The sequence below is a fragment of the Lissotriton helveticus genome, chromosome 1_1 (assembly GCF_964261635.1).
Source record: "Lissotriton helveticus chromosome 1_1, aLisHel1.1, whole genome shotgun sequence".
NCBI classification, from domain to species: Eukaryota; Metazoa; Chordata; class Amphibia; order Caudata; family Salamandridae; genus Lissotriton; species Lissotriton helveticus.
The window spans coordinates 1,586,883,263-1,586,909,331 of NC_136057.1; the positions used below are offsets into that span (position 1 = coordinate 1,586,883,263).

The following is a 26,069-nucleotide window of genomic DNA, read 5'->3' on the forward strand; positions in this document are numbered from 1 at the left end:
GCCTGGCTTCAAGGACTGATGTCGGTTACAGATCCGCACAACGTGTGCCTCTTTAGCCTGGAGCGCAACCACAACCCACAGTCGTGCTCCGACTGCCGGTCCATGGCGCCGAAGACTTTGCGGGAGCGGTTCTGAAAGCTTCTTGAACGTCGGCAGTCGGCTCCGTGATGTTGAAGGTCCCGGTTGAGGGACCGGTCTCGGAGCCATCACCATTCGTCCAATCATGGAAGTTTTCGCACTCTGGGCCAGGTAAGTTGAAGCACAAGAAGAAGTCGAAGAAACATAGTCTCTCCTCGACTTCTCCTCGTCGTTTGGCCGACCCGATGAGAGTTGTGACCCGACAGTGCTCTCCCAGGCTATTGCCGCCGGGGGGGATGCAGCGAAGTTTACCATCCGTTGTGCGCTGGATACTGCCGACTCTGGGCAGGACGATTTGCACGCACGTTGGTAGCTCTTCGACGCTATGCCTGGATGAGATCGACTGGCTTTTCTGGGGATGCCCTTTGATGACCATCGCCTTATCGGCGACAAAGCAGACAACGTTTTAGAGCGTTTCAAGGACTCATGAGCTACGGACAAGTCCTTGGGCCTTTCCAGCCACCCTGCGCAGTCTGCTTTTCGCCCCTTCCATGGCTACAGAAGGGGTGCCCCACTACGTCCCGCTTAGAGCCACAGGCCGCAGCAAGTTACCCAACCTTCGCGCTGCCGGGGACGTGGGAACAGCCACCGTGGTTCTGGGGGCCAACGGGCAGGCCAGTCCACCAACCCCCCTCTGCAGCAGCCTCCAAACCTTCCTAGTCTGACATTTCAGGCCTATCAAACGCTAGTGGGCGGCAGGGTCTGCCATCACCTCCCCCACTGGCGCACCATCACGTCGGACAGGTGGGTTTTGCAGATAGTCTGAAGAGGCTACTCCCTCCCCTTCGAGACTATCCCTCCAGCCATGCCACCGCAATACCACAGCATGTCGGAGGATCACCTGGCCCCTCTCCAGCAAGAAGTGACAGCTCTCTTGGCCAAGGGGGCTATCAAGTTAATTCCTGTCCCAGAAGTAGGCCGTGGTTGTTAATTCCACTGCTTTCTGATTCTCAAGAAGGACAAGGACCTGCATCCTATCTTGGATCTCAGGAACGTCAACCGCTACCTCCGGAAGGAGAAATTCAAGATGTTGACGCTTGCTCAGGTCTTGTCTGCCCTCGACCCGGAAGACTGGATGGTAGCGTTGGACAGGACGCTTATTTTCACATCCCCGTCCTTCCGGCCCACCGGTGTTGCCTGCGGTTCCTGGTAGGCCGTGAGCATTTTCAGTTTACCGTGCTCCCCTTTGGCCTTACCAGCGCCCCTTGGGTGTTCACAAAAGTGATGGCGGTGGTCGCAGCTCATCTGCGCAGATCGGGGGTTTCAGTCGTCCCCTATCTCGACGACTGGTTGATGAAGGCAGGCTCGAGCTAGGCAGTTATCTCCTACCTCCAGACTACGGCCGACCTCCTGCATTCGCTGGGGTTCTCCATCAATATGCCGAAGTCAGACCTGATTCCCTGTCAGAAGCTCCTCTTCATCGGAGCGGTTCTGGACACGACGCGATTTCAGGTCTATCCTCCTGAACAACGAGTCTGGGATATTCGCGCTATGATTCCGATCTTTCAGCCTCTATCCCTTGTTTCGGTCAGGATGACCCTGAGGCTGCTGGGCCTCATGGCCTCCTGCATCCTGCTGGTCCATCATGCCAGGTGGCATATGCAGGCTCTGCAGTGGGACCTGAAGTTCAGTGGGCGCAGCATTGGGGGAATCTGTCTGATTGCGTCCAGATCTTGGAGGGCACTGCATGACAATGGCAGTGGTGGCTCACGAACCAGGATTGGGTCAACAGCAGATCCCTTTCCCTTCCCCAACCAGAACACACTGTGGTGACAGATGCATCCGTTCTGGGATGGGGTGGCCACATGGGAGGGGCGGAGATCAGAGGCCTCTGGTCTCCGGCAGAGCCTGGGCTCCATATTAACCTTCTGGAGCTCAGGTTGATCCCTTCTTGCACTCACGGCATTCCTTCCCTGTGTCCGGGGAAGAGTAGTGCAGGTGTTCACGGACAAGACCACCGCCATGTGGTATTGCAACAAACAAACAGGGCCGGGAGGGGTCGTGGACCCTATGTCAGGAGGCCCTACGCCTCTGGACATGGCTGGAACATAAGAGCATATCCCTGGTGGTTTAACACCTGGCAGGCTCAATGAACGCCAGGGCCGACAAACTCAGCCGCAGGTGCATGATGGATCAGGAATGATGTCTTCACTCGGACATGGTGCAAGGTCTCTTTCAACAGTGGGGAAAGCCTTGGTTAGATCATTTCGCCACAGAAGAGAACGCGCAATGTCAGCATTTCTGCACCTTGGAATTTCCAAGGCGGCACTCGCTAGGCGACGCTTTTCGTCACGAGTGGAGTTGCGGTCTGTCGTACGCCTTTCTGCCTATACCACTTCTGCCCAGAGTGCTGAAGAAGATCAGGCGCAACCGGGCCCAAGTCATCCTTGTGGCTCCGGATTGGGCATGAAGAGTCTGGTATCCAGAGCTGCTCAACATGGCCATCGATCCTCTTCAGGAGTATCTTCTTTCGCAGCAAAATGAGATGGTCCTCCACATGAACCTGTCCAGCCTCCACTTCCTTGCATGTAGATTGAGTGGCGGCAGTTGACGTCGCTTGACCTGCCTCCCGAAGTCTGAGATGTAATCTTGGCAGCCAGGCGTACCTCCACGAAGACGGCATAAGCCTCTCGGTGGAACAAATTTGTGGCATGGTGCACAGCAAAGGCTGTGGATCCCCTCTCTGTCCCTCTTTCTGAGGTTCTCTTGTTCCTCCTTTCTTTGGCCCAACAGGGCTCTGCTCTGGGCACTATCAAGGGCTATCGCTCGGCCATCTCTGCCTTCCTTCGGCTTCCAGATCAGCCTTCTCTTTTCGAATCCTCGGTTGTCAATCGTTTCTTGAAAGGCATACCTCATCTCTTTCCTCCTATTCCTTCCGTTATGCCTCAGTTGGACTTGAAGAATGAATGAAAGGGAATTTGTAAAGCGCGGACTAAGCCCAAGGGCATCAAGGCGCTCTGTGCAGACGAGCCTACAGGCACAGCCAGCATACAAACTCAGACTCGTTTCGCAGGAAACAACCAGGTCTTAAGGGTCTTACGGAAAATTGAGTGAACATGCTGGCCCGAGACGGGGAGAGCGTTCCACGCCTTGGCCGCAGCCTGTGAAAAGGCTCTTCCCCCCCATCTCAACTTTTTGAATCTGCTGGGAACCTTGAGCAGATTTTTATTAGCTGATCGGAGATTCCTAGAGGGAGCGTACCTGTGGAAAATATTCTTCATGCCCACAGGGCCGTGTCCGTAGTATGCATTGTAGGTGAGGTATATATTTCAGACAAGACTCTACGGTCCACCGGGAGCCAATGCAAAGAACGGAGAGCAGAGGAGGCCGAGTGACGCTTGGGAAGATCCATTACCAGCCTAGCAGCGGCATTTTGTACCAGTTGTAGGCGGCGCAGCTGGCCCTTGTCTATTCCCAAATAAAGAGCATTGCAGTAGTCCAGCCTGGCCAATATTAGGGCCACGGCGACCTTTTTTCGGGCTTCAATAGACAAAAACTGGGAGATTTTTCTTATCACTCGAATGAGTCCAAAGCAGGTAGCCACTGTTCTTGAGACCTGGCGATACATGGAAAGGCCGTCGTCCACCACCACTCCAAGATTTTTCCCCTGGGTGACGGGAGTGGGACATGTGCCCAGGGAGTTGGGCCACCAGTCGCTTGACCAGATGTCAGAGTTGTTCCAAAGATCAGGACCTCCGTCTTCTCACCATTTAGTTTGAGGTAATTTTGAACTATCCATGACGAGACAGCTGTCATACAGTTCTTAAAGTTTTGCGCAGAATGCCTGGTCTTTTGGGCGATAGAGACCATGATCTGCGTGTCTTCTGCATAGGACAGCACCTCTAGTCCAAAAGATTGCACCACCCTTGCTAACGGGGCCACATAGATATTAAAAAGGGTGGGGCTCAGTGACGAGCCCTGAGGCACTCCGCAGACAAGGGGGCAGGACTCAGAGTAAAAATCACCCATTCTGACGGTTTGAGACCGCTGACTAAGAAATGATTTGAGGAGGTCCAGAGCCAAGCCGCTAACCCCTATCTCCTTGAGACGCTCCACCAGTCTCAAAGGAGAAAGGGTGTCGAATGCGGCGGTGAGGTCGAGTAAAATAAGGAGAGTGGTATGCCCTGCATCCACCTGAACTCGTATGTTGTCCAACACCATGGTGAAATTTATAGAGAAATATAGTGCCTGATAGGGATCAAGGGCTAATGTCGGCGGTTCTGACCGACAGGTCAAAGTATCCTTAACCAGGATGCGTAAGCCTCCCCTACGTCGGCCCTCCCTGTCCAGTCTGGTAAGGGAATACCCCAACGGAATAGCCTCCACCAGTTCGGGACCAGAAAAGTCATTAGCCCAGGTTTCGGTGAGAAAAACCCAGTCAGGGACATGTTGGAGTACAAAGTCCTTAAATGCAACATTATTCTTAATCAAGGACCTGGAGTTGAGGAGGAAACCTTGCCACGACCTTTTCCGTTGCGTAAAGTGGGCTTTAGTACGCAAAGAGGAGGGACTGGTGCCTTCAACCCCCTTAGAACAGAGGCCACACCAACTACATGAGAAGAGCCCTTTATAGAACAGAGTTTCTTCTTTCAGGATGTGTACACAATGTGGTGGATTTCTCGTCCCAATATCCAGCAAATCCCACCTTGAGTACCTTAATTTGAGCGCAGACTCTGGTTGGAGAGAGGCAGCATCCCCGGTGCCGACTTGGCGCGGACGGGCGCAGACGGGCTTGCCTTTGGCGCGCCAGGGGCACGTCCGTTGCGCGGAGCCCACGGCATGCTGCTAAAATAGAAGGGAGATGGCCGTACACTAGAGAGCTAACCGCCCAGTCTCCGCCCTTCGACCAGCCGGCCGAGGAGCAAATGGCGCAGGCTAAGCAGGGGCAGTGCAAATGTAAAAGTTAAAATTGTGGGTTTTAAAATTCAATAGCGGCACACCACAGTTAGTTGAGCAAATGCATGTGGACCAAAGAAAGTTTAAAAGTAATTACAGCACACAACAGTCAATATTTTAAAACGAGTGAGTGAAGGGACCGGAGGAGCCCGGCAAAACAAAGAATCGGCAGGACCGGCGTACCTGCAGGCTTCTGACTTGAATCTAGTTTTAACTTATTTGATGTGCGCTCACTTTGAGCCGCTAAACAACTGTCCTTTGAGACTTCTGACACTTAAAACTGCATTCCTAGTTGGCATCACATCTGCTAGAAGAGTGAGTGAACTCAAGCCTCCTTTCCGTCCATCCGGAGAAGGTAGTTCTCAGGACTCGTCCATCCTTCCTGGCCAAGGTTGTTACTGCCTTTCACATTGGGCAGACCATCACTTTGCCCACCTTCTTTTCGCCCCCGCATCCTCTGAAAGAGGAAGAGAGGCTCCAACGTCTGGACCTAAAACATACGCTTTCCTTTTATCTGGATCGCACCAAACAGTTCTGGGTGGATGACCAGCTCTTTGTTGGGCACGTGAGCGCCAAGAAAGGTCAGGCCGTACACAAGCAGACTGTCTCCCGATGGGTCTTTTGTATTTCAAAGCCTGCTGTTTCCTGGCGAAGAAGGAGCCTCCAGTGGGGCTGCGCGCCCATTCCACCAGGACGACAGCAGCAACCACTGCTCTGGGACGAGGTGTTCCTCTGAATGACATCTGTCAGGCAGCTACGTGGGCTTCATTGCACACTTTTATGAAACACTACTGCCTTGACAGTCAAGTCCAGAGAGATGGCTTCTTTGGCCGTTCGGTTCTCCAGGACTCTCTGGTGTGATCTTGGTTTGCAGACCCACCTCCGGGGTTGGTATTGCTGGGGTATCTATTCCAAGGTAAGGAATCTATAACTAATGTGTTTCTTTCAGATGAACAACTTAGTTACTTTTGGCAACAATATATCTGTAAGAACTATTAGTTAGTTATAGATTCCTTACCACCCCACCCATCCTCCCCGTTCTGCGAACTGATTTCTAGGGGTAAGGACATCCTTTCAGAGCCCTAGTTTTGTGCACCAGTGGTCAGGGTCTTGCATGGTTCTGCGTTTCTGGCGCGGAAAGTCGTGTACAGAACTGACGTCAGCACGCGAGGGTGGCATCTAAGTAGCTACCGCGACGTCATCCTGGCGACACAATGCCAACGACGAACACGGAGCCAATCGCGACACCACCTTCCGATGCACAGAGGTACTGCTGAAACCTTTCCGGATCCCGTTTAACGACTGAGGGTAATTCTAAGGTAAGGAATCTATAACTAACTAATGTTTCTTACAGATATATCTTTACAGAAGGTAAGTAACTTGTTCAACTGCACCATTCTACGAAATCTGCTATTTTCAAGACTTTGCTTCTGAAACCACAGGCCAAACCAATGACATCCCTTGTACCATATATTTTGGATCTTACAATGCACATCTTCTTGACTGCAGCCTCCCATTAAACCCATTGATAGACAGAAGCAGAACAGGCCTCCTGATTTTAACTTGTCTTCCTTAAGCGTGACTCCTCCTAATTTTCCTATTGTCTCTAGCTAAGAAGCATTGTAAGAAATGCGTTACTTACCTGTAACTGCAGTTATCCAGTATTGGTATCTTTCATAGATTCACATGCCTGAATCATTCCCCGTCGTCACGGTGGGAGTCCCCGGTACATAAAAAGAGTAATGTCATAAAGACATATACATAGTAATAGGCCAGAGGCCTCTCATTAGTAACATATCCATGTCCTTTTGTAAAAAGGACCAAACTTTGGCCAAGAGCCAATCAGATATCACCACCCTCTAGAACCTTCCTGGAAGGAGCCCTAGTCCATCAGATTTTCGTAAGCACAGTGCTAAGTAGTACCTACTGAGAGAACCAAGGTGAGCCCTTCCAGGGGAGGTGGGTGGGTTGCATGTGAATCTATGAAAGATACCAATACTGGATAAATACAGTTACAGGTAAGTAACACATTTCTTATCCAGTATTAGGGGTATCTTTCATAGATTCACATGCCTGAATCAGAGTAGCAAGCAATCACCAGCACATTTCGTATGGTACAACATGTAAAATCACTCGATATTAGAATACCAATTGTGAAATATAACAAGTACCAAAATACCATATAAAAGAGAAATGTGCGAGTAGACCGTAGGAAGGTGGGATGAAAGAGAGAAGGCTCACCTCTAGTGAAATAGATGACGGAGCACAGCTTGTCCAACTGCTGCATCTTTCATAAGTTCAGAATCCAAGCAGTAGTGCCTGGTGAACGTATGTGGTGTCTTCCATGTCGCCGCTCTGCATATGTCGATAATGGGCACTCCTGCAAAGAGCGCCATTGAAGTGGAGACCGCTCTGGTTGAATGCAGAGGATGACCTGCCTGTTAATAGCAGAAAGTAATGGCTGCAGAGATCCAACGAGAAATGCTCTGCTTAGTTAATGGAAGACCCTTTCTGGGCCTGCTGAAGGCAACAAAAAGCTGGTTGGATTTCCGAAACTGTTCTGTTCGGTGAATGTAGAACTTCAAACAACGTTTGAGGTCTAAAGAGTGGAGAGACCTCTCTGCTGCGGAAAGTGGATTTGGGAAGAAAGTCCGCAAGACTATAGGTTCATTCAGGTGAAAATTAGACGGAACCTTTGGGATGAATTTAGGGTTGGTCCTTAAAATAACTCTGTCCTGTTTGAACTGCAGGAAAGGATCCTGAATAGAGAAGGCTTGCAGCTCACTTACACGCCTTGCTGATGTGAGCGCTAGTAAGAGAGCGGTTTTCCAAGACAGGTATTTGATGTCGGCTCTGTGTATTGGCTCAAAGGGATGTTTCATCAGTTGAGAAAGCACAATGTTTAGCTGCCAGGTGGGTGGTAAAGCTCTCACCGGAGGGAATGTCCTGAACAGGCCTTTTAGAAATTGCTTAACCAGTCTATTGGACCAGAGGGAAGTACCAGATGACGAACGCCTGAACCGAGATATGGCCGCCAGGTGGACTTTATTAGAAGCATGGGCCAATCCTGAGTGCGCCAATTGGAGCAGGTAAGGTAGAATTTGTGCAGGTGTTGATGAAGAGGGGTGTATCTTGTTTGCTTTACACCATACACAGAACCTTTTCCATTTTAAAGAATATGTCTTGTTGGTACTGTCGGCCCGAGCTTGGGCTAAGACTGCCTTGCATTCTTGAGGAATGTCTAGGTTCTGAAACTCTCTGAACTCAGGAGCCAAGCTGACAATCTGAGAGATGCTGGATCCGGATGTTGGACTTGCCCCTGGTTCATTGTGAGGAGAGTCGGGCAAGACTTGAATAGAATCGGCGGTTCCAGCGACAGGAGATGAAGCTCTGTGAACCAGTGCTGGCGCGGCCACGCTGGGGCTATCGAGATCAGGGTGCAATGCTCTGCCTTCAGTTTCCGGAGGACCCTGGGAATTAGGGGAAATGGAGGAAATGCGTATGAAAAAACGTTGCACCATGCGATCGAAAATGCATTCCCTAGCGATCCCTTCTGGGGATGCCTGCTTGCGTAATGTTGGCATTTTGCGTTGTGCTGTGTCGCAAACGGATCCAGGTAAGGCCTGCCCCATCGGGCGAATACAGAGCGGAGAAGTTGTTGATCCAGCTCCCATTCGTGGGACACCGAGCGTTGTCTGCTCAGAGAGTCCGCCAGGACATTGTCCGTCCCTGGGACGTACTCTGCCCGAAGGGAAATGTTGTGCTGAAGTAGCCATTTCCAAATCCGTTGAGATTCTTGAGACAACGTCAGAGAGCGAGTTCCCCCTTGTTTGTTTATATAGTGCATTGTGGTGGTGTTGTCTGTTCTCACAAGCACTGGGGAATCTTTGATCCTGGGCAGGAACGCTCTTAATGTCAGGTAGACTGCCCTTAACTCGAGGAGGTTTATGTGCAGTTGCTTCTCCGCAAGGGACCACTGCCCGTTGATTTGAAGGTCCTGAAGGAACGCACCCCATCCTTCCAAAGACGCATCTGTAGTTATCACATGTGGCGAAACTGGAAGTATGAACGAAAGACCCTGCCTCAGATTCTGTGGGTGAAGCTACCAGTTCAGAGCATGGACAATGGTAGGAGTTATCCGGATTACGTCGTCAAAAGATCCCCTGCATTGAATCCACTGAGCGGATAGCGCCTCCTGAAGTGGACGCATACGAAGGCGGCAGTGTGGAACCAACAGGATGTTTGAGGACATCATCCCTAACAAGGATTTGTACAGGCGCACCGTGATGGACTTTTTGGATTGAATCCGGGCGGCCAAGGTCCTTAATTTCAATTGACGTTCTTGTGAAGGGAAAGCCTTTCTCTGAGTAGTATCTAGGACAGCTCCTAGGAAAGTGAGACTCTGGGACGGCTGAAGGATGGATTTCTCTTCGTTGAGAGTAAGTCCCAGACCGTTGAAGAGCTGAAGACAAGCGTTGGAGGACTTGGTCACGCCTGCGAAAGTAGGTGCCTTGACGAGCCAGTCGTCTAAGTACGGGAAGACCTGGTGATGTTGTTGGCGGAGGTACGCTGCTACAGGAGAGAGACATTTGGTAAAAATGCGTGGTGGCGACTTCAGGCCGAAAGGCAATACCCGAAACTGGTAGTGCTTGCCCGCCACCGCGAACCTGAGGAATTGCTTGTGGTTCCTGTGGATTGGGATATGAAAGTACGCGTCTTGAAGGTCTAAAGACACCATGAAGTCGTTCGCATTGAGGAGTTGCAGCACCTCCTGGATGGACACCTTACGGAATGACTGTTTTTTGAGGTATTGGTTGAGGTCTCTTAAGTCCAATATAGGGCTCCATTTTTTCTCCTTCTTTCGAATTAGGTAGAATCAGGAGTAGAATCCTTTGCCTTTCTGATTCCGGGTGACTCTTTCTATCGCTCCTTTTTTGAGCATGAGGGAGAGTTCCAATTGCAGTAGATGCAGATTTCTGTGCAGCATTGGTACTGGCGGCTTTTGAGAACGAGTTTCCACGAACTCCAGAGAGTGTCCAAATTGAACAAGTTGGAGGACCCACTGATCCATTGTAATTTGTTGCCAATTGCGAAGGAAGGATGAAATTCTCCCGCCAACTTTGCAAGGTGGAGAGGAAATGGAGACCTGTGGCAGAGAGAAGTCATTGCCTTCTGGCTGTGTCCTTCTTCCCTCCTCGTCCGCGAAAGGAAGACTTCACTTGTTGTAGGGCGACTGGTTTTGCTGCTGTCTTTGTTGGTACTGGGGTTTGTACTGCTGATTTTAGCTGTACGTGGAGTTGTTCCCCTGATAGTCACCTCTCGAGGACTGACCTCTTCCTCTGGAGCCCCGAAAGGAAGGATTTTTGTATTGGATGGTACCTAGTGCCTTTGCGGTATCCGTATCCTTTTTGATACCCTGGAGCATCTCATCGATGTGTTGCCCAAAAAGAAGTTGACCGTCATACGGCATGTCCAATACCTTGGTCTGAACTTCAGGCCGGAAAGATGTTGCTTTAAGCCAACCTTGGTGCCTCAGGACTGCAGCTCCTGCTAGCTGACGGAACCCAGTGGATGCGATATCCATTGCCACATCAATCATCTCCGAAGCGGAACATTCGCCTTCAAGGAGAATCTTTTTCGCCTCTTCTTTCTGCTCTTCTGGAAGCGAATCCAAATATAGAGCGACATCTGCCCACATTTGACGGTTGTAGCGTCCTAACAGTGCCAAAGAGTTTGCTGCATGCACTGTTAGAGCTGACATGGACGTAAACCTCTTCCCTATGTTGTCGAGTTTTCGACCTTCCTTATCTGGCGGCGCAGCCGATGTATTTTTTGACTTGCGCTGCGCTGCCTGGGTAATGACAGAGTCCGGCTTTGGATGGCCAGTAAGGCAAGCTGGAGCTGTGTCAGGAGCTTTATATTTTTTGTCCAGTCTGGGCAGTACTGGAGGCAGAGATGAAGGGTTTTGCATTATTTTCTCCCCTTGTTCCCAGATGTAATCAATGATGGGAATGGACCGTACGGCCTTTTTGAATGGTTCCTTAAAATCATAAAGGAAGCAATCCTGTTGTGTCGCCGTTACCTTGAGTTTGAATAGTAACGCCGCCCTTTTTAGGATAGTGTGGAATCCCCCTATGTCTTCCGGGGGTGAATCCGCTTGTGCCCGTACAGGGGATGCTGGACCTGGAATCACATAGTCATCCCATTCGTCTTGTGTGTCCTGGAGCTCCCCTTCCTCCTGGTGTTGCTCCTCTTCTTCGTCTTCCTCATCAGAGGATGGCGGAGGATGCGAAGGAACCGGATCTGGTTGAAGGACTAGAGGAGGAGGCCGAGGCGACGTTGCCAGAACTGGCGGAGGCGGAGGAGTGGACAGAAACCTTTGCTTGTAGTCCGCAATTAGAAACTGCAGATCTGTCACTATGGAGGCAGGGAGACACACCAAAGGCTGTAGAGGAGGCGGAGGAGGTTGTATTTCCTCCTGGTACTCCACATCATCCTGTTCTTGTTCCTCATAACCTGAACTTTCATGTAGTTTTACGTGTAGTTCGGATGGGCTGGTCGCTGTTCGGAACATAGAGCCCTCATCAGAGTCCTCAGTATCCAGAAGATGAGCAGGTGGGAATGGCTGGACCCTGCTCGGAGAGGTCAATTCCGGCGTGCGAGTACGCGTGGTCATCTTGAAGTGCGTACAAGTACACTACAAGGGAGGCGACTCTACCGTCGTCGAGCCCGTCGACGGAGTGGTCGTCGACGGGGGAACGTCGACAATCAAACTAGATTCCGTCGTCGACGGTGTCTTCTTCGATGACGTCGTCGTCGACGTTAGCGTTGTCGGCGATGGTTGCTTCGTCAACGGCTTCGCCGACGCTAGTGTCGACGTCGACGGCCTCGTCGACGCTGGTGTCGACGACGATGATCTCATTGACGATGAAACTGTCGTCGTCGAAGGAGCCTTTACCGTCGATGACGATTTCGTCGACGATGATGAGGATTTGGTCGACGCCGATGGAGCTTTTGTCGACGATGACGATTTTGACTTCGTCGACGATGAGGCGCTTGTCGACGACTTTTTGATAACAATAAGAGATGGAACAGACCTACCCGTCGACGACGAGAATGTAGTAGTCGTCGACGTTGATGTTAAAGATGACGCCATCGACGTGGAGATGGTGGCTGTCGACGTTGTCACAGGCAGAGCTGAAGACGTCACAAAAGGTTTCTTGAAGGCAGGGTCTTGTAGAGAAACCTTCACAGCAATGGCCTTAGAACGAACCTCTGAAGACTTGGGCGTCTTCTTTTGAGGTGGCTGCAATGATGGTTCTGGGGATGACGTTCTAGGCCTTTTGGGAGAAGAGTGTATATTCCTAATGGAACACTCACTCTCACCTGAAGAGACTGGCTGGTCCTTATCCTTGAGTCTCTGAAGCCATATCAGCAGGCGGCCCTCTCTGTCCTTGAGAGTTTTGGCTGAAAAAGTGCGGCAGACTTTACAATCCTTTGCTGAATGGTCAGGGTAGAGACAGTAAAGGCAGTCCTCATGCCTGTCATCTACATGAAGCCTCTTCTTGCCACAAGAGGCACAAGATCTAAAGAGCCCCTTTTTTGGAGTATCAGACATGGCTAAACTGAAAATCCCTCACAGAAAGAAAATTCTGAGAAAAATATGTGGAAATAATCCAGAAATAAAAAGAAGCTGAGCAGAGCTCAGTGGAGACTCCCTTAGCACGACGTGCTGTAGAAAATCTGAGGGACTAGGGCTCCTTCCAGGAAGGTTCTACAGGGTGGTGATATCTGATTGGCTCTTGGGTTTGGTCCTTTTTACAAAAGGACATGGATATGTTACTAATGAGAGGCCTCTGGCCTATTACTATGTATATGTCTTTATGACATTACTCTTTTTATGTAGCCCTGGGGACTCCCACCCCGACGACGGGGAATGATTCAGGCATGTGAATCTATGAAAGATACCCCTAATACTGGATAACACACCTTTCTTCATGTCTTTCGCTCCTGTGGATAAAGAAAGCAAAAAGATGGATGCAGTGGCCAAAGAAGTGTGTATGACCTTGGCTACAGCTTTAAGGGACAAAAGCCTTACAGCTGCTACGAAAGAAACATCTTTATCTCTCTTCTCACTTATATTTTAGTTTCAGAATATTGTCCTGGGTAGCCGTGGAGCTTGTTGAAGATGTGGCTATCTTGTTCCATATCAAACCTTCAACCAGAAGGTTTTTATGTCCAGGCTTCCCGGATAAATGAACCTTAGTAATACTAATCTTGATGGAAATAAAATATCTCTGTGGGATTAAACCTCCCTCTTTCCCCTCTCCCCCAACGTTTTTAATTGTACTGTTGTTTAATTACCTATTTAAAAAGAAAAAAAAGTTGCCTGTTAGGGAGAAAATTCTGAATTCAGCTACTAGTCATTTTAGTTGATTGGTCATGTTTTCCCCCCAGAAACTAACTGTTGAAATAAAAACGAAACCCCCTCCTAGTGCCTTGGACAGATGCCCCACCCTTTTTTTTCTTTTGACAATGGTGTCTAGTGGGCTTTCTGTCCAATTTTGGTTTTGGGGAGGAGGGGGATGGGGATGGGACAGAAATGGCTTTCCTGGTGTCTAGAGGTCTTTCTGCACCTTTGGGGGGCACCTGCATCAATCAGAGGTACCTTTCCACATTGCATAGTGGCGCCATCAGCTTTCACTTTGTTTGCTGTAACGTCGCTGCACAGTGTGTGCTTTGGAGTACAGTCAAATAAAGAAAAATCAGTTATTAATTTGCCAGGAGGAGGAACCAGTGCTAAGAGCCACTCAATCTTGTGCCTGCAGAAACAGCAGCCCATTTGACCACATCAAACCCTGTCCCTACACCGTGTTTCCCTCTGAGTTCTAGAGGAGTTAAGAGGTAAGAGGATTTAGAATGGGGGAATTTGGAAAGGTAGGAGGCCAGGTTGTAGCGCTGGATCAAATAGGATTAGGCTGCACCAGTGTGACTTGACGTCTTAGTCGACCAATGTTGCTCCTTTTACTTGCTCCAGGTCTCCCCTTGCCCCTTCCCCTTGGATCTAATGGCTCCTTTTCCCTTCTTGTTTGTTGTCTACCTAGGGCACTACAAGCCCCTTTGTGCTGCTTGGTTTCACTGGTGCACAGTCTGCAACAAGGTCCCTGTCCCACCATGATGCAGCTTTCAACTGCTGACTTTTTTGCCCCAAACACAGATGACACGACTACAGACTGGGCAGCTGTCAGTTTTCTCTCCCCTCCCCCAAAGCTACTCCCACAAGAGTATTTTTTCTGACTATACATAATTGACTGGCCCTAGCACACTTTGTATCACCTTGCTAAATGTGAGCACTCAAAGCAGGGGTCCCCAAGAGAGGTATTACAAAGAGAAAAACTATGCTTATCTCAATAAGAACGTGCACTCAGACCACAACTCAAATAATAGATTTGATAAACTGTATACAGTCCTCTAAATCCACATCTCTATTAAAGAGTCTTTCAACAGACAAAAACATTGCTTCAGTCTCTACAGAGCAAGAAGATCTGGGCTGCAAGTTGGGGAAAAAATGAAGACAGTGAAAACTTGATGTCATGGCAACGCAAAAAGCATTCCATATCGTGAGCACATCTGTTTTAAAGAGAACTCCGCAGTCTTTTACCAACAAGAACCTATGAAATAGCAATGACTGTGAAATAGATTGCTAGCTTAAACATAGAGACCACAGCTCTCCAGTTCTATGGGATGAAAAACGCCAAGATATCTGTGTTTGAATATTTATATTTAGTTATACATAAAGAACATATCAGTCCGAGTATAAAGCCGTAGAGCCTGATTGCAAGTTCGACCGCAGAACCCGTGGTGGACAGCCGGTGGCGGTCCAGGACGCACACCAGTGGTCCGACTGCCGTGCTATGACTGTGGCTGTCAGACCATTTTGGGAACACCGCAACTGTGTGGACTCCACGATCCCTGGCGTGCTAGTCTTGAGGGCGCAAAATGCTTAGGGGTGGGGCTGCGGGACTGCCAAGCATATTATGAGTTTACTCACCGCTTCAGTTTTCATGGCGGTGAGGCGGACATGAAAACTTTTGTGGTGAGGAAACAAAGCAGCCCTACAGGGCCAAGAGGTGCCTGCAAGGGGGTACATGTTGTGCCACCCTGTGTGCAGCCCCCCCTTTCCTGTGCTACATGGACTTTACTGTCCATGCCATGCAGGAATGGTCTTTGGCATTCCCATTATGGTCCCTTTTTAATAGTCTCCGCCATGGGAATACCAGAGGACCGCCCCACCAGGCCACAAGCTTACTCGTAATCTGGCAGGGGGGGCGGCGGTCAAGTTTGGCGGTCCTGGAGGGGGGCACTAGCGTGACGGCCTGTTCTAGGACTGCCAAACGCGTAATCAGGCCCTTAGATAGCGAAGGTATAGGGGTCACTACTTGCGCCAAATGTATAAGTGCTGAAAGGGATAGCAGAAAAACATAGTTGAATTTCATAAAATCACTCAACAGCACCATTAGTAATGAAAAGTGTGGGTGAGCCATCCAAACATAAACATTGTAAAAGTGCACATTATCCTAATACATGACAGACAGCCTAGAAAAGATTCACAAATGATGGACGAAATGGTTGTTTTGTCCATCTGTTCTTTTTGAATTTGTCACCCTAAGTGGGAAAGGTATGCCAAGACGTGTGTCTTGTGCTTGCTACGCCACCAGATTCAAGCTAGCCTGGCTTATGAGGGGTTATACCCCGAAACCGGACCCAGGATGCATGTATCTGGTCCGGGGAAGACCTGTCCTGGCAGTTCGGGCTGGACTGTTCCCATGGGGAGCAGGGTCAAGACTGATTTGCATATGGCTGAGTCTAAACTGGAATGGCGTGGTGTGCTAAAAAACGATGGATTCAACCCAGATATGTGACTGGGGGTGAATGTTTGATTTGTTCAACATTCCATCCATCATCTATTCTTTTTGCATGAAAAAGTTGAACAGCATTCTCAAAGATAATCCAAATAAATAATGGTGTCACAAACACTCTTCAGGTAAGACTCTGTCCCAGTCTCCTGCAGGGGGGAAGTTCATTGTGGGTGACAGTCATAACGGAAAATGCACCCCAAATACCATCAAAGATGGCTCCCTCATCACGAAGTCTGTAGGTAAATTGTTCATGGCCCGCCATCATGGCCATTTCGTCCATCCACTCTTCGTAATCTGGGGCTGTAGCCATGTTACAGTGACTTAACATGGAAACAGCTGTTCTCCACTTTAGATATTAGACTTTCAATGTAATATTTTCAATTTACAGATCACCCATCTAGAGTTTTTAGCACAGTACATGGCGGGCATTGGCGCCAGATTCGAGCGCCCCAGCAACTATATCGAACAAATGCCTGGAGAAATGGCCAAGGAAGCACACTCATTCATTCAAACATGCAGATGCTTGCCCATCGCTTATCCCTCTTGTTGACCTTTTTGACCTCAGTAGCAAAGGAGGTAAAGTCGCTGAAAACGTCAGAAAGGTCATTTGGTCCTGGCGCGCTATTGGATTATAAAGCTGGGTCTGGTGGCTTAGTGGACTAATGCGTCCACAGTTGGAGCCTGTGTTCGACCTCATTGTCCCAGGTTCAAATACCGGCGGGTGCACAGAGCCTTTCATCCTTCTGAGGTCGATAAAAAGAGTACTGTTGTGTTGGGTGACAGTAAACATCTTTTACTCAGTGCCAAGATACCGTTGGGTGGACATTCGCTTTACAAATCCACGGTATGGTATAAAAATCGGTAGCCAAACGACTATCCACATGTGGAAACATCCAATTCAAGACCCACCTTACAAAAACAAATCTACGTGACAAAATCAAATCCAGCATGTGACTGAAATTCACCCTATTCCAAACTCCTTAAGGAGCTACCTTTGCCTTCTTTGTCTGATTGTCAATTCTACAGAATCAACTAAAATAGGAGATTGTGAAAATGTTACTGTTGCTGCTGCGATATCAAAAAAGGACGTAATTAAGAAAATTATTTAAGAGATTGGAGAAGGAAGCAAAAAAAGTTGTCATTTTTTTTTCCAATAGTCCTTATCAACTCAACTGCTAGAGAGCAAGCTAAATCAAATCAGTACTTCAGAACACAAGTGGTTCTTAACCTAGGAGGAACCAAAATTCACTTAAACTGATCTTTCTTCTGGTTTGTATCACAGTAGGACCTTATGACTTATGGCAAAAGGCTGTATTAGCACCCATTGTTGACTCAAAAACATTCCACACAATGCCTTCAGGAAACTGCCCTGTCTGACTCTCAGCATTAACTCAACTACTATCGAAACTAAGATAAAAGTTCTCATAAGGTGACTCAAGGCACATGTCTCCCCTACCAAAATGTAACGTGCAGGTCCAAGAACCATCAAGTGACAGCAGCTCCTGAGTATTGAAACACCATACTTCCACTCATATACTATCAGTTCAATTTCGTACATCCACCAAACTATTGTTACTAGGGCTTTTGTGAACATAACCAGTTATATCCTAGGATACTGCTAAAGCTTTGAGCAATGGAAAATTACTGTAACCCAAACCGCAGCAGAGTGTTGCCCATCATTTTTGCCCTAAAACTCTTGCCCCTTCAGGCACTCATAAAGCTTCTTCTGTCTGAGTGGGGCCTTCCCCTCCTAGCAATTCCTCTGACCGGACACAATCCTCTATTGCAACAAACCTTTAATCACCCTGACCCAGGGCGTTCAATAGGTTAGGCTCTATGAACTCAGCAAGGTTGCCCCGACAGACCAACAACAGAATAATTGCTGGTTTGCTGCTGCCTTAAGCTCGAGGCTAAAAAGTGAACAGATATTTTGTACATCAATTCTGGTCACCTGTCTAATGAAGTAACACATTCTGAGGTTTCCTTTTTATTCTGGAGTGAGGTAGGCTTAAAATCATTCAGGACTCAGAGGTTTTCTCTTTTTAGGTCTTGAATGGGACAGTGCATGCGCTAGCGGTATTGTTAAGTAGAAGGGACTTGAAGCCCGCCTATTGCTTCCAAATTCGTAGGCTTCATTATCACGCCTGCCTGCTGCCTCTTAATTGGGCAGCACATGCCAGCTTCACTTCATCGTCTTTTGCCTGGGGCATAGACCAAATACAGTATATCTTTATATTGATTAGTGTCTTTCTGCTGGTGTCAGAGTGTGATTGAGGTACTATTTGTCTTTCCTGGGTCAACCTTTCTGTTGTCCCTGTTTCTTCTTCTCTTCCACTACCGCTCTGGGAGAGGTGTGGCGCCGCGGCCAGGGCGACTGACGCTGGAATCTGGGGATCAGGGTTCGATCCCCAGCTCCGGCGGCAGGTTAGCCCAGCACCATGCGACTCTGGGCAATAGCTTGCTTAATCTTCCCGACGGCCCCCAGCGCCTAGAGACCCTAACGGGTGATTGTGCGCTATACAAATGTGGATTATTATTATTATTATTATTACCGCTCTCCCATTGTCCATGTCGCCTGTTCCCTCCCATCTCTTACCTTATCCTGTTGTCTGCCCCCTCACTGTCTGTGTTGGCCATTTCTCACTTGCCACTAGGAACAAAACGCTATGACGCAGTCAGTGCTGGCAGCATCATACCACTTTTTATTCTTTTTAATAACTCCTGCTGGCAGCCTTTGGAAGCAGTCGGGCCCTGTGGATCCAGTGATGGATCCGGAACGGCTCGGATCAAGACCGCAACCTATCCCGAAGACCGTTTCACTGACTGCGCACCAACCCCATCATCATACCCGATACTGATATGGAGCTGGACCGGCGTCACATGACATTAACTCCAGTGCCAGCTGTAACTTGACCGTACGAGTCTGAGCCAAAGCTGGCTTTTTTTGACAGGCCCAGGAAGGAGTATGATTGGACAGAATCTGAGGATCCTTATGGTGACCACAACACTGTGGATGAGCCTGAACAGCTGGTATGACGAGCTAGCAGATTCCAGTGGTCTGAACATCTTCCCAGACACTGGATTAGTCTCTCCTCCTTATGTGACTATGCACAAAGGAGCTTCTTTTGCCATGGTGATGAGGAGGGTAGCTGAGGTCCTGGACCGTACGCTGCACTCAATGGCACTCCACAAGAATGTCATGACAGATGTGCTGCAGCCGAGAGTCGATTCCACAGAACATCTCCTCCCTTTTAATGGAGCCCTCATAGACGTCCTGCTAGAACCCAGCCCTAAACAGGGGCTCCTGTGCACAGGACAGGTGCCCGCCGCCATCACCCAGCTCCTGGAGCCCCAGCTTTCCTCACCCTGCGCCCCCACCCCATGAAATCAGGTTGTCCAGGCCACAACGTCAGCTCTGGCACATTCCATACTACCAGATAGGGAATCCAGGATGCAGGATACTTTTGACAAAAGGATGTTCTCATCTAGCAGACTTGCACGGTGGCCAGTGAATACCATGTGCCTCTTGGTCCAATATACCCACACTGTTTGGAATTCAGTAGCGGAAGTGCTGCCTATTGTCTCGGAGGAGGCCCGAGCCATTCAGACCCAGTCTATTGCCGATGTCTGAGACACAGCAATGTTCAATTCGTTGCTTTGAATGACCGACTTGCTGGGCACACAATTGCTTCATCAGTGGGGCTTAGACCCCACACCTGGCTGAGATCTACTGGCTTTTCGCCAGATGTCAAGGCATCCCTATGGACAGGCCCTTCAATGGCATTTGCCTCTTTGGTCTCAAGGCATAGGACAGCAGGGCCACTATCCGGTTGTTGGGGATATCCACAGCCACACACCAGCCCCACTCTGCATTTCGCCATTGGGGCTACCAACTGCATCCATTCCCGCTCAGCCACCAAGGCCAACAGGCTCACCAGCTCTTTTTAGAGCCGTGAAGCTTGGCTCCCATATAGCCTGTGGGACTCACAGACAAAAGGCCCTACCCCCTGGCAGCCACAGCCTCAAAAGCTCTTTCATTTGTCCCCTTACCATCATGGGCACAGGATCTGACATCACCAGCCCTGATGGCAGTCCATAACCTCGGACAAGTGGGTACTTAAAATTGCCCAGTGGGCTACTCCTTCCCCTTCTTAGAATCCCGCTGACCATGCCACCATCCCGAAATAGGCTGATGGAGGGCCACCTCTCCCTGCTCTTCCAGGAAGCGCAGGGTCTTTTGGCCAAAAGTGCCAGCATTAGAAGTGTGGCTGCTATTCCCTTTCTGGTGCCAAAGAAGGACTGAGTCCTCTACCCTATTTTAGACCTGCACCTTTTACTTCTTCCTGAAGAAGGTGGAAATTCAAGATGCTCATGTTGACTCAGGTTCTGTCTACCCTGGAGACTTGATTTTGCGCTGGACTTACATGACATCTGCTTTAATATACCCATCATGTCTGTCAACTGGCATTACTTGCATTTCACACTGGTCCACAAGCATTTTCAGTTTGCTGGGCTCCCTTTTGGCCCACCAGCATCCCTTGGGTGCTCACCAAGGTGATGGTAGTTGCAGCACTTGTGCCGTGGTCGGGGGTTACAGTCTTCCCCTTCCTCCAAAACTCGATGCTGAAGGTGTACTCAACCCAAACAGTTTTCTCTCACCTCCAGACTACCACAGACCTCCTGCATTGGCTATGGTTCACTATCAACATGCTGAAGTCACATCTGACTCCTTTCTCAAATGCCCCCTTTCATCTGAGCCATTCTAGAAACACAGCAGTTTTGGGCCTATCCTCTGGAGTGTTGAGTCCAGGATATTCCGACTAGAATTCTGATGTTTCAATCTCAACCCTGGATTTCGGTGACCATCAGTCAGATCAGGGTTCCCCTTCGGGAGGAGCTTCTATCACAGCAACAGGGCAAGGTCCTGCATCCGAACCTGTGTATGCCCCACCTTCATGCTTGGAGATGGAGCAGTGGCAGTTGATAGATTTTTGACCTTCCTGCTGAAGTGTTTCATATCAATCTGGCAGACAGGCGTCCCTCAATCAAGACATGTATACGCCTGCTGATGGGGCTACTTTCAGGCTTAGTGAACTACCAAAAATGTTGATCTCCTTTCCGCACCTTGATCAAAACTGTTATTATTTATTCTTTCTTTTGCCTGGTAATGATTTGCTATGGCCACAGTTAAAGGGTTTCTTTCGGCCATCTATGTGTTCTTATAGATGCTAGACCAGCCCTCCCGATTAATTCGCCTGTTGTGACTTGTTTTCTAAAAGGACTGGAAACACAAGTTACCTTCGAAACCCTTTATCATGCCCCAATGGGACTTTAACCTGGTATTGACGTTCTTGTTGTGCTTGCCCTTAGATCTAGTGTACAATTCATGTCTACGTCTTCTAACCCTTAGCACTTCTTCTATTGGCCATTACATCGGCCAAGAGGGTTAGCGAACTGCAGGCACTCTCCTTGCACCCTCCTTACACTACATTGTTTCCAAATAAACCGGTTCTGAGAACATATGCCTTTCTCTTACTGAAAGTGGTGACACTCATCCGTCTGCCGACCTTCTTGGCTCCTTCCAAAGAGGAGTAGAGACTACATTGCCTGGATCCAAAAGAGCGTTATTGTTCTACATTGATCTTCCTAAAGAACACCGGGTGAATGATCAACTTTTCACTGTGTTCACCAGAGCAAAGAAAGGAAAGGCTTTGCAGAAAAGGACCATGCATATCAAAATGGATTGTGCTCAGTGTTGAAATCTGCAACACAGAAGCAACCTCTTAAGGGCTTGCATCCTCATTCCACCAGAGCCAAGGCTGTGGCCTCTGCGTTAGCTAGCGGAGTTCCCAACCTGGCTATCTGTCAGGCTGCGACATGGGCGTCTTTGCACATGATCACTAAACACTATTGCATGGACATTCGGATCTATCGCCAATGTGGAGCCATACAATGCCAAAACAACAGGTGATGGACAGAATGCAGAACAAGGTCATACATTCACCCCAGTACAGATATCTGGGCCTAAATCCATCGTTGTTTTGCTCACCATGCCTTTCCAGTTTGAACCCAGCTATATGCAAATCAGCCTTGACCCTGTGCCCCATGGGAACAGTCCAGCCCGAACTGCCAAGCCAGGTCCTCCCTGGACTGGAAACAAGCATCCAAGGACCGGTTTCGGGCTTTCAGCCCTCATCACCCTGGATAGCTTGATTCCAGTGGCATGGAGAGCACGGGACTCACGTCTGAGCATACCCGTCCCACTCGGGGTGACAAAAGCAAAAACAACAGGTGATGGACAGAATGCAGAACAATGTCATACATTCACCCCAGTACAGAGATCTGGGCCTAAATCCATTGTTTTTTTGCTCACCATGCCTTTCCAGTTTGAACCCAGCTATATGCAAATCAGCCTTGACCCTGTGCCCCATGGGAACAGTCTAGCCCGAACTGCCAAGCCAGGTCCTCCCTGGACTGGAAACAAGCATCCAAGGACCGGTTTCGGGCTTTCAGCCCTCATCAGCCTGGATAGCTTGATTCCAGTGGCATGGAGAGCACGGGACTCACGTCTGAGCATACCCGTCCCACTCGGGGTGACAAAAGCAAAAACAACAGGTGATGGACAGAATGCAGAACAATGCCACCTACCGACACCAGAGGTACTGCGCAAGAGGTTTTGGATCCTGTCTGACGCCTGGGTAATATTCTCAGGTAATACATTTGCAGCTTGGTAGACTCTCTAGCAGATAAGGCATTACTTGTTTTTCATGCTTGTTGTCTATTTGATGTCACTCACAACCCTCTGTGACATCGCTGTAATTCACTATTTATCCATCTGTAATTCTGTAGATTAGAAATTGTAGTTTATATTTTTACGTACCTGCAAATAAACTTGACCTGACTTAAGTATTTAAAAAAAGCAAAATAAAAAACTCTGGACTCTAGGGAAGCTTTGTTTCGCGCCCTGGCTTTCCTTTTTAAACAGAAAATACTTTTGGTGCGTATCTCAGTAGCATTTCCTCCCACTGTGCCTTGCATGAGACAATAGAGCTCAATGCACTGCAGAGGTAGTGTGGTGGATGTGAATGTCTTGTCCACTGCAATGAGGAGAATTAGGGCAAATTTTTATGAAGGGTAAGTTGTTTCTGCTTCTTAATGCAGTAGGATTGTTTGAAGAATTATACTGATTAAATCTCCAATATAAAATATTGAAGACTGAATTTGATTCATTGTGGTATTATCTGAACACAATATGATAGTTTTATGTTTTTTTACTCTTTAGTTAACTAAACAGCTATGGATTGGTAGTTACACTGCCTAGTGGGGTTTTACAAAGCAAATCCATATCTAAATTATTATTTTTCTTCTGTTCTTCAGAGACTTCCAAAAGAAGAAGAGAAAGCTGTTGATTTGAAAGAGGAACCCAAATCTCCAATCTCACCACCAAAAAAGAGTCATAAAAAGGCAGGTAATCGTACTATAAGACACCAAATAATGCAATTTAAAGTAGTCCTTCCAACTGCATGCTATTAAGCTACAGAGTTGTACTTTAGCTCAAATAAGCCATGCTCCTGACTAAGCCAGTAACGTCACATGGGTGACCACTTTTCAATTTTACTTTGTTTTATTTTTCTAGCATGCACAAAGGCATATTTCACACCTTAGCCCTGCAGCCCGTGTCTTTCTGAAAACAGTGAGCTTTAATATGTGTGAAGGATACCCCCTTTACTCAGGGGTCTGAAAAGGGACATTGCTAGCGTCAGCTTTAAGAAACTGTTGGCACCCTCCTTGTCTCCCTCGTGTGTACATTCTCACAGTCTCTCCACGTTTGCATTCAGTAGTGTCTAAAGTGAATATCTTGGTTCCATGCTCCCTCCCCATCTCCCCCATTTCAGAGGGTCCACTCTTTTCTTGTGGCTCACCCTTTGCGCTCAATTCTATGTCTTGACAGGCGCCTATTCCTTTTCACTCTCACAGCTTCCACTACCATCAAATTTTCAGTGGGGGTGTCTTTTTCTGAAATGTAATTGATGTCTAACACCTCTGAGATTGTCACACTATAGCCATCCCAGAAGTCTGACATTGAATTTAGAAAGCAAACATTGTCTCTTCACCCATTTATGCTTGTGGTGTGACGGACGCAGAGTCTATCCTTGGAAAATTTTGGTTCCCAGATTGGAGAACTCTTGGCAAAGAGATCAAAGCATCATCTTGAACAGAATCTCCCTGTCCCAACGAGATAGAGGAAGTTTGTCCCAGTGTTGAGTGTCTTCACTAAAAATATGGCAGTACTCTGTCCAGGCTACTTTCCTAGAGCCCAGCCTTGTTTACTTTCTTTGACCTACCACCCTTATATACTTTCTTTGAGCCCAGCCTTGTGTTTTTTAGTCACAGAGCCCAGATATTTGAATTCTCCTTTAGGAACCTAAATGGTTGCAGGTAGGATGTGGCCCCAGCATCCATTCCTGCAACATGCTCAGAACTGACTTCATTCAGTTGGCCTGAATTTGGAGATCCTTCAAATCCCATAAAGAAGTACAGAGATTGTGTCCAAGGGTCAGCCACATACATGTGAATATTGCCTACATGGTGCATCATTCTGATTTTCCAGTCCCAGTTCCATTTATAACCTATAGTTAGATGCTCAGTACATGTTCAAACGGCTAGATGCTACTGGACACAGCAAGTAAATCTGGGATTGAACACCCATGCCCATTCCCCTTCCTAGCTGAAAGGTCCAGGTTAATACTTTTCACTGTATTTCTTGCAATCTTGTTAAATAACAGTTGTATCAACGTGATGTTTTGCAAGCCTTATTTTTCAACCTCAGAACTTTAAAAACAAAGTGGCTCATCAGAGTCCACCTTTTGAGTGTGTTTGATAGAGCCCATAGTCATACTATTCTTAGTCTCTTTCCTATTCACCTTGTTGTAAAGCCACTGATGTTTATCTTGGTGGACCTGTTCTGAATGAAGACAGATTAGCCCGGTATATTGGATCTCCCTCTTTCAGTTTAGCAGTAACTTGACTATGGCAAGCAGGAAATGAAGGGGGTGCTATACCCTTTTATTTTTACAAATATGGGTAGTAGTAGCTTTAAGGTTCTCTTTGTATCCTGACTAAACAAAACAGTGTCATTAGGGCTTACGTACTTTGGAATTGCAGGTCAAACAAAACAAACAAAATTGATGGTCAAAGTATCACTAAATTTGTCATTTTGTGACTGGTAGCCACCGTGAAATAGTATATTCCAGATGCACAGCTGTGCTCTGGTGCACTGGCATTCTGTAAACATCAGAACATAAAGACAGATGAGTAGCAGTTTTTGTCATGAGCAGTTGTGATCTACCATTCTTTCATGATCAGAGGTGTGACAACCACATTTTGGAAAATACATAGGAATGCCAAGCATAAGCAGTGAGTCATTATAAGCATTTAAGATATTGCTGAAGGGAACGTCCAAGTTAGAGCACTGCAGAAGTTCTGAGTTCGAGGCATGTGGGCTGCTGAATTTATATCTATGCATAGATCGCCGCCTAGTGTTGGGTCCGGATGATTGCACATTGTTGGCCTGGAAGAGTCTTCGAAGTATCACGAGATAGGTGGCTCCTCCCTGGACTACAGTGCGCATGGGCATCCCCTCCATGCTCAGATAGTTTTTTTCCGCCATTGGGTTCAGATGTACTTCTTAACTCACGTTCGGAATCTGTAATAGTTACTCTTTTCTCGAGGCCAAAAGGCCTTAGGGGCGTCGGTATTGTCTTTCGTTCGGTGCTTTTCAGCTTTCCCGTCATTTTCACTAGACTTCGGAAGACTTTTTAGTCTTCGACGCCAAAGGCCCGTCGACGATCGACGATGGAACGGAGCCCGTTCAAGCGATGCCCCGTCTGTAACTCTAAATATCCCCACATTGACGTGTACCCGGTGTGCAACAAATGTCTCTCACCGGACCACGACGAGGCCAGCTGTATGGCCTGTTCGAAGTTCAGGTCGAAGAAAACTCTCCGCCTTCGACGCGCTGCACGACAGTCGGCGCGTGAATCGGCGCCAGACCCTGAAAACATCTTCGGGGGTGCCGACAGCGAAAATGTACAGGAAGACGACCCGGAACATTCG

General features: G+C 48.3%; 1 protein-coding gene across 11 annotated transcripts in view; it reads left to right on the forward strand.

The window, feature by feature from the left end:
• The window catches only part of ZNF740 (zinc finger protein 740), a 195,305-nt gene that overhangs the window by 100,249 nt on the left and 68,987 nt on the right, over positions 1–26,069 (forward strand). For all 11 annotated transcript variants that reach the window (XM_078687438.1, XM_078687405.1, XM_078687430.1 and 8 more), the window contains one exon: positions 23,331–23,417. In XM_078687438.1, the coding sequence (XP_078543564.1) occupies positions 23,331–23,417 (87 nt within the window). The remainder of the gene's footprint in view (positions 1–23,330; positions 23,418–26,069) is intronic.